General features: G+C 37.9%; 1 protein-coding gene across 1 annotated transcript in view; it reads left to right on the top strand.

Annotated features, from left to right (window-relative positions):
- atp11b (ATPase phospholipid transporting 11B) overlaps positions 1 to 12,349 on the top strand; it is a 100,371-nt gene that overhangs the window by 25,704 nt on the left and 62,318 nt on the right. The window contains exons 4-8 of the mRNA XM_073844780.1: positions 180 to 260; positions 358 to 465; positions 623 to 751; positions 4,233 to 4,336; positions 4,422 to 4,469. Of these exons, the coding sequence (XP_073700881.1) occupies positions 180 to 260; positions 358 to 465; positions 623 to 751; positions 4,233 to 4,336; positions 4,422 to 4,469 (470 nt within the window). The remainder of the gene's footprint in view (positions 1 to 179; positions 261 to 357; positions 466 to 622; positions 752 to 4,232; positions 4,337 to 4,421; positions 4,470 to 12,349) is intronic.

Here is a 12,349-nt window from a genome sequence, read left to right as displayed (position 1 = left end):
TTAAATACAACACAACAACAATCTCTGGATGGGTCATCCAGCTGAACGAACACATTATATTAGACTCTGAATTAACAATCGAATGGATTCCTACTGAAATGACTGGATTTTTGGGAAAAGGTGCAGAGATATAAAACATGTGACCATTTCTAACCAGATCCTTTGTCTCTCCCCTACAGTTAATGATAGACACACCCACTTCCCCTATAACTAGTGGACTTCCCCTGTTTTTTGTCATCACAGTAACTGCCATCAAACAGGTGAGTGTTTGAGCGTTTTTGGCAGCTCGTGTTCCTGTATCATGTGCCAGTTTGACTGGAGGATAACCAGTTGTCATAATCCCACTCACAAATCCAGGGATATGAAGACTGGCTGCGGCACAAAGCTGACAACGAAGTGAACGGAGCACCTGTGTTTGTGGTGCGCAGCGGCAGTCTGGTCCAAACCCGATCCAAGAATATCCGAGTGAGTCTCAGCCAGCGGCACTGGGGGATCCCTTGGTTAATCGTGCCAGATGTCTTCAAATAATAAAAACACACTTCCATATCCCTGCTGATAACTTAATAAATACAGTGACTTGTTACAATGCGCTGTTTCAGCAATTCCTCACTTGTTCTCGCAGGTAGGTGATATTGTGAGAGTAGCCAAAGATGAGACGTTTCCTGCAGATCTGGTGCTGTTGTCGTCGGATCGAGCCGAGGGGACGTGCCACATCACCACTGCCAGTCTGGACGGAGAGACCAACTTGAAGGTCTGTTTTCTCTGCTCATAAACGATAGCGTCTCACTGAATCCACATGTGACTCGCTTATTGAACCGCAGGTTGTTGTTACGCTCAGCGATGTCCATCTCAAAGCACTTTTTGTGTACTGAACTAAACTTAGTGTCAAGACAAACTTTAGGTTGACTTGAGAGCCCAGCTTGAAAGATTAAAGCAGCTGTAAAAGCTGAACGTTTTGAACTTCATATAGATAGATTAGATGATTAGCGTGTTGCTAGCATGATTAGAATGTAGTTAGCATGATTCTAACATTTTCTAGCATGTTTAGTATTTTTCTAGCATGATTAGCAAGTTTCTAGCATGTTTAATATGTTTCTAGCGTGATTAGCAAGTTTCAAGCATAGACTGTAAAAAAAGATGGACGACGCATCTCCGCTTCAGTCCACTATAGGAAAGTGAAGCCAATACATCTCAATATGGCCGCTGCCATCTTGGGGTAAATCACTTCATTTGGAGCCAGATTCTGCGCAGTAGAGATTCATTTGGAGCCAGATTCTGCGTAGTAGAGATTTGTTTGGAGCCAGAGTCTGCGCAGTAGAGATTCGTTTGGAGCCAGAGTCTGTGCAGTAGAGATTCGTTTGGAGCCAGAGTCTGCGCAGTAGAGATTCGTTTGGAGCCAGAGTCTGCGCAGTAGAGATTCGTTTGGAGCCAGAGTCTGCGCAGTAGAGATTCGTTTGGAGCCAGATTCTGCGTAGTAGAGATTCGTTTGGAGCCAGATTCTGCGTAGTAGAGATTCGTTTGGAGCCAGATTCTGCGTAGTAGAGATTCGTTTGGAGCCAGAGTCTGCGCAGTAGAGATTCGTTTGGAGCCAGATTCTGCGTAGTAGAGATTCGTTTGGAGCCAGAGTCTGCGCAGTAGAGATTCGTTTGGAGCCAGATTCTGCGTAGTAGAGATTCGTTTGGAGCCAGATTCTGCGCAGTAGAGATTCGTTTGGCGCCAGAGTCTGCGCAGTAGAGATTCGTTTGGCGCCAGAGTCTGCGCAGTAGAGATTCGTTTGGCGCCAGAGTCTGCGCAGTAGAGATTCGTTTGGCGCCAGAGTCTGCGCAGTAGAGATTCGTTTGGAGCCAGAGTCTGCGCAGTAGAGATTCGTTTGGAGCCAGAGTCTGCGTAGTAGAGATTCGTTTGGAGCCAGAGTCTGCGTAGTAGAGATTCGTTTGGCGCCAGAGTCTGCGCAGTAGAGATTCGTTTGGAGCCAGAGTCTGCGCAGTAGAGATTCGTTTGGAGCCAGATTCTGCGTAGTAGAGATTCGTTTGGAGCCAGATTCTGCGTAGTAGAGATTCGTTTGGAGCCAGAGTCTGCGTAGTAGAGATTCGTTTGGAGCCAGAGTCTGCGTAGTAGAGATTCGTTTGGAGCCAGAGTCTGCGCAGTAGAGATTCGTTTGGAGCCAGAGTCTGCGTAGTAGAGATTCGTTTGGAGCCAGAGTCTGCGCAGTAGAGATTCGTTTGGAGCCAGAGTCTGCGCAGTAGAGATTCGTTTGGAGCCAGAGTCTGCGCAGTAGAGATTCGTTTGGAGCCAGATTCTGCGCAGTAGAGATTCGTTTGGCGCCAGAGTCTGCGCAGTAGAGATTCGTTTGGAGCCAGATTCTGCGCAGTAGAGATTCGTTTGGCGCCAGAGTCTGCGCAGTAGAGATTCGTTTGGCGCCAGAGTCTGCGCAGTAGAGATTCGTTTGGAGCCAGATTCTGCGTAGTAGAGATTCGTTTGGAGCCAGAGTCTGCGTAGTAGAGATTCGTTTGGAGCCAGAGTCTGCGTAGTAGAGATTCGTTTGGAGCCAGAGTCTGCGTAGTAGAGATTCGTTTGGAGCCAGAGTCTGCGTAGTAGAGATTCGTTTGGAGCCAGAGTCTGCGTAGTAGAGATTCGTTTGGAGCCAGAGTCTGCGCAGTAGAGATTCGTTTGGAGCCAGAGTCTGCGCAGTAGAGATTCGTTTGGAGCCAGAGTCTGCGTAGTAGAGATTCGTTTGGAGCCAGAGTCTGCGTAGTAGAGATTCGTTTGGAGCCAGAGTCTGCGTAGTAGAGATTCGTTTGGAGCCAGAGTCTGCGCAGTAGAGATTCGTTTGGAGCCAGAGTCTGCGCAGTAGAGATTCGTTTGGAGCCAGAGTCTGCGCAGTAGAGATTCGTTTGGAGCCAGAGTCTGCGCAGTAGAGATTCGTTTGGAGCCAGAGTCTGCGCAGTAGAGATTCGTTTGGAGCCAGAGTCTGCGTAGTAGAGATTCGTTTGGAGCCAGAGTCTGCGTAGTAGAGATTCGTTTGGAGCCAGAGTCTGCGTAGTAGAGATTCGTTTGGAGCCAGAGTCTGCGTAGTAGAGATTCGTTTGGAGCCAGAGTCTGCGCAGTAGAGATTCGTTTGGAGCCAGAGTCTGCGCAGTAGAGATTCGTTTGGAGCCAGAGTCTGCGCAGTAGAGATTCGTTTGGAGCCAGAGTCTGCGCAGTAGTGTCGTGAGGTGGAGCCGCGGTATCAAAATCCCGCCCAAACTCCCGCAGACCCAATTGCACGATCACAATCATGACACCACACCCCGTTTTTATAGCATTAAATAACTACCTAAAAGCGAACTTATTAGAAAAACGGACATCTGAACATGAACCAGCATTATAAGAACTACCTTACATGATGGAAACCATCTTTGGAAAAAAATATTTGAAGTGTAATTTGATTATTTAGTTTGGCTCACGTCCCATTAGATTACTGTCACAATCAGGCGGGTTGACGAGTGGAGATGGAGGAGGAGAACCGGAGTAAATTAATAAATACAGTTTATTAAACAAAAACACTTGAAAATGATACAAACAAACAAAAACCGGGAGCAAGAAATGAGCACATGTAACATTAAAGACGGACAAGGGGTAGTGAGCAGACACAGACTTAAATACTCTGAAGACAGGGCGTGGTTACAAACAAGCTAACAAGGCTAACGAGGGGGAAATACAAATATGGGCAAGACAAAACCAAAAGGACAAAACCAAAAGGGGAAGAACAAGGATTAAACCATATAAACTAGAAACATAGGGGGAAAAAACACTGGGAAAACAGAACAGAAACAGACTGAAACCTGACAATTACATTGAGAGGGCGGGGTTTATAACCTATACTGCAGCCAGCCACCGGGGGGCGATCGAAATGTTTTGGCTTCACTTTTCAGGACTTGTACTGCACACTTGGTTTCAAGCATGATTAGCATGTTGCTAGCATGTTTCTAGCATTATTAGCATGTCATTTGCAAAATGCTAGCATGATTAACAAGTTATTAGCATGTTTCTAGCATGATTAACAAGATCCTAGCATTATTATTATTATTTTTTTTTTTTTTTGGTCATTACCATTTCAACAAGAACTGCTCTATGATGAAAAAAATCACAAATTTACCATAGCTATTTGGCTAATATCTAAATATTAAGTATTTATTGAGATATTTTATATTATTATTATTATATTATGTGTTCTCTCTGCTGATGTGCAGACGCACTATTCTGTGCCAGAAACGGCGGTGTCGCAGTCGGTGTCGCGGCTGGAGTCATTGCAGGCGGTGGTGGAGTGCCAGCAGCCGGAGGCAGACTTATACAGGTACTTCACAATGCTGCTCAACCACAGTCGATTGATGCTATTCTCAGTTGTGGAAGTCCTGACGCAGCATGCTCTCTCTTCTCAGGTTTGTCGGGAGAATAACAGTAACTCAACATGGAGAGGAGATAGTCAGGTGAGACCAGCTTCAACTCTGAGATTAATACGGTTTTGAATATATTCAAGTTTGGGATCAGGAAGATTTTTAATGCTTTTTAAAGGAGACTTTACTGCTCATCAACACTGTGTTCATTTGATTAAAAATACAGAAAAAAAAATTTAATATTGTGAAATATTATTGCAATTTATGATAGTGGTTTTCTATTTCATTATACTTTAAAATGTAATTTATTTCTGTGATGCAGTGCTGCATTTTCAGCATCATTACTCCAGTCTTCAGTGTCACATGATTCTTCAGAAGTCATTCTAATATGATCATTTATTATCAATGTTCAAAAGTAACTAGATAAAGTTTGTCTTGACGGATAGACAGATAGATAGACAGATAGACAGATAGACAGATAGATAGATAGATAGACAGATAGACAGATAGACAGATAGATAGACAGATAGATAGACAGATAGAAAAATAGATAGATAGATAGATAGATAGATAGATAGATAGACAGATAGACAGATGGAAAGATAGATAGATAGACAGATAGACAGATGGAAAGATAGATAGATAGACAGATGGATAAATAGATGGATAGATAGATAGTATTCATTTTTTTATTAAATATTTATTTGAATTGAATGGAAAATATTATTCTAAATAATTTACTTAAGACGAGAGCATGCAATATAATTAAAAACTGAACATAGCTACAATGCGTCATATTTCATTTATCACGTGAGGAGTTCGCGCTTACATATAATAAACAGCGTAAAGTTAAGCATGTTTGGCCGAGCACGGGGCACTCCCCCTGCCCAGGGAGAGGGATGCTGAAAACAAGAGATGATGAAGGTAAGACTGCTTGGCTATTTAAAGGGATTCTCTTGTAGTGCTTGGATACGGAGTGTGATTGCTGATGGTGAATTGGCCGTGTTAATGATCTGTGCGAGGAGTCGAATTTACAGAAAGAGAATGGCGGACGATTTAGTGTCCAAAAGCACCTGTTTGGCAATATTTTGGGTCCAAAGTTTTTTTTTTTTTGTAGTTTCGTTGTCGTCCATTAAAACAATTGACGCCGAATTGCCAATTCTCGCAAAACTGAAAGTGAAAGTATAATACGCACGCATTTATAAGCTATTTAAAAGCAGAAAAAAGAGCAAACCCCCACCCCCACGGTGATACCGGTATTACCGGTGTTGTCACGTGCCGATTAACCGGTGGGGAAATTTCCTCATCGTCACAACCCTAATAGATAGATAGATAGACAGATGGATAAATAGATGGATGGATAGATAGATAGACAGATGGATAAATAGATGGATGGATAGATAGATAGACAGATGGATAGGTAGGTAGATAGATAGACAGATAGATAGACAGATGGAAAAATAGATAGATAGACAGATGGAAAGATAGATAGATAGATAGACATATAGATGGATGGATAGACAGACAGACAGACATATAGATAGATAGATAGATAGATAGATAGATAGACAGACAGATGGAAAGATAGATAGATAGATAGATAGACAGATGGAAAATAAATAGATAGACGGATAAATAGATAGATAGACAGATGGAAAATAGATAGATAGACGGATAAATAGATGGATAGATAGATAGACAGATGGATAGGTAGGTAGATAGACAGATGGAATGATAGATAGATAGACAGACAGATAGACAGATAGACAGACAGACAGATAGATAGATAGATAGATAGACAGATAGACAGATGGAAAAATAGACAGATAGATAGACAGATGGATAGATAGATGGACAGATGGATAGGTAGATAGATGGATAGATAGATAGATGATAGATAGATAGATAGACAGATGGAAAAATATATAGACAGATGGATAAATAGATGGATAGATAGATAGACAGATGGATAAATAGATGGATAGATAGATGGATGGATAGATAGATAGATAGATAGATACAGATCTGGCCATTTAAAATGCGCGCGGGAAGTAAAGTGGTCTCGCGTGACGCCGGTGTATTCCAAAGGAACACGGAAAATACAATGACATAGGAAAGACATGATCAGTAGGGGGCAGTCATGTAACGCACTGGACTGGAGCAGGCTGAAAACATTGCTGCAAACTAAAAGGTACGGTAACCTGGAGGGGACACCTTCGGTTCACTTATGTTTGTCGTGGCCACACAAATGAATTCGTAGGAACGTCATATTACTTTTTGTCATTGCCACGAGATATTAATTCCTGGGAATGTCATATTATGTCGTGGCCACAAGATTATTTTGTCGAGGTAACGACATCCTTATGTTTAACGCATAAACAAACCTGCGTAACCATAACCCAGGATTATCAGAGATAGGTTTATTAATATTTTTTATTTTGAGTTAAGAAATGTTTTTATTAATTGTTATAGAAATTAATGCAATATTAAGTTATATATTAACAATAGGCAATGCTGTATATGCGAATGTCTGTGCGCGATGTAGACAGCATTCAAAAGTTTATCAAGAATTTATTACATATAAGTACTTCAAATTAAATAGCCCTGCAAGAAACATTTTATGCATCCTTAAGTCTTATCCATTAATTGATCCTTTTTTTCTGTAATAAATGTATTATTCGTTTATATTCAGTATGTCCCCCTTAATTTCGATCTCTTAACATTCCGAATCTAAATGATAAATGCTGACATGCCATGAAAGCTTTGATTATACTATATGGCATATATTCATTTTTAGTCTAATTATAACCTATATAGTGTTTCATTGTCGAGTGAATCATTCACGTTCCATTTGTAAATCGTATGGTCACACACGGGCATTAATACAATCATAAAGTCAAAACTTTATTGGCATAATTGTAGTTCACAATATTTGCTAAATATATGCCAAATAGCATTATATAAAGTTATTTAGGTTAAGCGATTCACAATAAAGAAAAAAGTAGATAGCTCTAAATCACTTATTATTTATTCTTATTGTAGGTTATTATTATTTCAATACCTGGTTAGGGCTATTTATTTTTAACGCCTGACAATTATGCCAATTACGTTTTGACTTTTTGATTGTATTTATCCCCGTGTGTGACGATTAATGAGCATGTTTTCATTTACAAATGAAACTACGTGAATGATTCATTTCTCAGTAAAACAGTTTAATATTTATATAGTCTAGTCTGTTAATTAGACTAAACAAAATAAAATATGTTCAATTCATATTTTATATGTTCAATTCTTTAGTTAAGAGAAGGAATGTAGGCCTATTTTACTGTGTGACGATAAATTATTTCCAAATGAAACTATGTGAATGATTCACTCTTCTTCAGTTATTTGTCTATTAGTTAGACTAAATAAAATACAATATATGTTAAATTTAACCTTTAAACTGCATTCCAGTAAAAACCCCAGTCATAGCACCTTTACAGTATCATTTACATTCAGAATGTTATGTAACGAGATCAAAATGAAGGAAAAAATAACGAATACAAACGAATAATACAAATATAATGGGAAAAAAAGAAGGTCAGTCAATGGACAAGATTGTGTGATGAATGAAATGTTTCTTGCAGGGCTATTTAATTTGAACTGGCCAACATGTAATACATGTAAACACTTGTGAAAGCTGTCTACATTGCGCACAGACAGCATTAGCATATACAGCATCGCCTGTATAATTATTTAATATTGTATTAATTTCTATAACAATTAATAAAGGCAAACAATTTCTTAACTCAAAACGAAATATCTCAAATAATTCTGGGTTACTAATGTCACGCAGGTTGGTTTATTCATTAAACGCGTGGCCACGAGAAATGCATGTTGAGCAAAAATACATTTCACGAAAATAATATAAAGATTACAAAACAAAGAAAACAAATGGAATGAGGGATATGCTTTAAAGTTCACGTAAAAGCCAAACATTAAGCGGCATCCTTCATGTTTTCTTTAATCAGCAAATACTTAACATTTTTTAATTATATTCACCTTCTGTTTTTATGACAATAAATTTTAAATTTTGAATTCTTATTTTTTTTTTTTTAGAAAAACGTCAGAACACCGGTCTCAAAAGTAGAAGCGAAAGTCTTGTTTCCACCAGCGCGGAATTTTTTTTATTCACCGTAATTGATGGATGTCTAAAACAAAAATAAGGAGAATCCTAAAACATATATATTTCTTAAAATAATAACATCTGAACTTCATACACAACAATACGGCAACGACTTTACAACAGGACACATTGTTTTATTTTAATTTTATTTTTTAGCTTGTACACCAATGGATTTCTGATGTCGGGATATTTCAGACTGCATCTCCACAGCTTAATCACTTTAGTATTAAACATACGGGTCAGGAGGCGGGTCGGGTACAATATTTATTTTTTTTTATTCTGCGGTCCGAGTTGCGGGTGGGTTATTTGAAAACGGTCGGGTTCGGGTTGTTTATCCACTGACCCGCGTGTCAGGTTGGACACTAATGTTTTGAAAAAAGTGGAGCGTGTGAGGAAAGCTTTCCCCTTCTCCCTGGCATGCATTTGAATGCTGAATTCGAAATGCAACTGAATGCAGTCGGAATCCGCCCCCAGCACCCCCAAGTCTCCAAATGTTGATTACAACAAGGCAACAGACAGCATTCAACACCCCACCCCACCCCCACTCTGCCATTCATAAACATTTCGCTCTTTATACTGCATGCCGCTTAACTCTGATGCCTCATTAACGGCTACTTTTCAGAAAACTGAAAAAAAAAATACACTTCCCTTTGGTTTCCCAGAACAGACTTAAGCCTAGTTCCAGGCTAAAATGATGTAAATCGGAGCTGTTTAAAGGAGAGAAAAAAAAAAAAAAAAAAAAAAAAACTTACTGATCGTTGGTCGGAGATTCAACCCGCAGTTCGTGACTGGAAGCTGTTAAGAGACAGACTTAATGAACTTCTCCGAAATAGAAGAACTACTTTTCCACTTAAAAAAAAAAAGAAAAAGAAAAAAAGGTGGAAAAAAATTGCATAACTCACTGGAGCACTTTTGATACTTAACAATTGTTGTATTCGTTGTCAGTCATATGCTAAGCTTTATTGTCTTGAAAAGTGAGCCTTCTGTTTATTTGTCTAAATTATTTTCTATATTAGGATATAATACTAGGCTAGTATTTATGGACATTAGGCCAAATCTACATGGGTTTCTTCCCTTTCACTTCAATTAGTTTTTAAGAAAAAAGAAAAGAAGAAAACTGCATGTGCAGTGCGTCAAAATAATGTACGGCATCAAAATGTAAGAACAAATCTAAAGACAATAATAATAATAATAACAATAATAATAATAATACAATTAATTATTAACACTCCTAAAAGTAAAGTATAGTGCTCAGATACACTTACGGTAGGTGACCTAACCCTAGTTGATACTTTATTTCAACTTTTCAATTATTTCATTAATTAACTAATAAACAAATGCCTTTCCGATATGATATAAGTGAAAAGGGAGACGATTTCGAAAATGATTTCAGCAAAAGGCGGATGCGAACTCGGGTCTCCCGCGTCAAAAACGATATGTTACTCGTATTATCACTTACGCCACTGAAAATGTTGCAGTATAGCCGTCTTTTGTAATATTTGTAAATATGGAGTATTTGCATTGTGTAAAAACATTAAATAAAAGGCACCAGACTACAGAAAATGGCATATACTAAAGTATTTATTTTTCTGGGGGAGGACCCACCCACATTTATTTTGCTTCCGACGCCCATGCTTGATGATGAAGTATAGTCTACAGGATATAACAATAAAGTGCTTTTCCAATCCCGATTCCACAAGGTTTTATTCCGCATTCACCCGCTCCCGCTATATTAACTATATTATTCGACCGCTGCCCGCTTAGAATAAATTTCTAAGCACCAAAATCGCAAAAACAAATCAAAATAATAATAGTAATAATACTAATAAATAAATTAATTAATTTTTAACTCTATAAAAACAGTAGTTTATATTTAACCTCTCCATTTCTATTCCTCTCTACTCAAATTAATTGTCAGTGTATCTAAAATTGTGTATCTTAGAAAAAGAAAAAGAGGAACTACCTCTTAAACATGCATATCTTAATTTGATGTTGCTTTAAAACATATAATGTATTTTATTCTGAAGGTGAAAGTGGTCCAGTTATTTAACTGCCTGCTGCGCCGTCAGGATCACGTTTTTTTCCCCTTTTAATTAAGTGGATAGCTTACAATACTCGTTCAAGAGTAAGGGATTGCTCAAAACTATGCTATTTTACATATTTCTGTTATTTGTGTACAATCACAACGAAAAAACAGATGTGTATGCTATTTGTAAAAAAAAAAAATGTAAACAAGATGCTGGTTCAAGGGCGCGTCACAGAAATTGCCTACAATTCTGCATATAGGCTTGCTACTTATTTTATTTTATTTCGTTTTGTTAAATTATTATTCATTAAGAAATTTATATTTCGCATATGGGCATTTTTATTTATTTTACATACAGCTTTTTGGGGTTTTCTCTGTGCATAAGATCTGCGCGTGATGTTCTGATGTTTATGCTGCTTTTTGCTTGTGTACAATTAACCCCTCAAAACGAATTTAACTGTTATTAATGTGTCACAGCCACGTTTCAATTTAAATGTAATTTAGCACAATCTTGTCGTTAATAATAACTAAACGCGTCGGTTGTCGTTTGGAAAAAAAAACAGAAATTAACATTTCTATTTTCAATGCAGTCTAATAAAAGTTCAACAGGAAAAAAAGAAAAGAAAATAATAATAAAACTGCTCCTGCTTATGAATAAATTTTTGCTTGATGATGAAGTATCTAAATAGTCTATAGGATATAACAAAGTGCTTTTCCAGTCCCGCTTCCACGAGGTTTTATTCCGCATCCACCCGCTCCGCGCTATATTAACTATATTATTCGCCCGCGGCCCGCTTAGAATAAATTTCTAAGCACCAAAATCGCAAAAATACTGTAGTTTATATTTATCCTTCCCATTTCTATCTGTCTCTACTCAAATTAATTGTCAGTGTATCTAAAATTGAAAAAGAAAAAGACGAACTACCTCTTAAACATGCATCTTAATTTGATGTTGCTTTAAAACGCTGAAATATATAGCCTAATATATTTTATTCTGAAGGTGAAAGTTGTCGAGTAATTTAACTGCCCGCGGCGCCGTCAGGATCACTTGATTTTTTTCCCCTTAATAAAGTGGATACAGCTTACAATACTCGTTCAAGAGTACGGCATTGCTTAAAACTATGATATTTTACATATTTCTGTTATTTGTGTACAATCACAATAAAAATTAAATAAAATTAAAAAAAAAAACGTGTAGGCTATTTGTAAAAAAGAAAAAAAAAATGGAAACAAGTTGCTGGTTTAAGGGCGCATCACAGAAATTGCCTAAAATTCTGCATACAGGCTTGCTACTTATTAATTTGTCAAATTATTATTCATTCAGAAAAGAAAAACATATATTTCTTATGTGGGCCTATTTTATTTATTATTATATATAGGTTTATTGGGTTTTTCTCTGTGCATAAGCTCTGCACGTGAGGTTCTGATGTTTATGCTGCTTCTTGCTTGTGTATAATTAATCCCTGAAAACGAATTTAGCGGTTTACGTCAGTTGTCGGTTGGAGAAATAAAATAACCGAAATTAACATTTCTGTTTCCGATGCAGTCTAATAAATGTTCGTCAGGAAAACAAAGAAAGAAAACAAAATAACAATACAACTGCACCTGCTTATGAATAGGCTATCTTTTTGCTATTGGTTTGAACCATAATTTCAGGAAAGAGGAATCATTGAACTATTGTACTGGTATTTGTGACCAACGCCCCCTAGAGCTGGCCATGGTGTTTGGCTACAGAATGTTGTTCCTTGCGCCACCTGGTGGATATTATATGAAGTGCAACAA

The sequence above is a fragment of the Garra rufa genome, chromosome 7 (genome assembly GCF_049309525.1).
Source record: "Garra rufa chromosome 7, GarRuf1.0, whole genome shotgun sequence".
NCBI lineage: Eukaryota > Metazoa > Chordata > Actinopteri > Cypriniformes > Cyprinidae > Garra > Garra rufa.
Note: the sequence above shows the minus strand (reverse complement) of the source record. Positions and strands in the feature narration are given on the sequence as shown.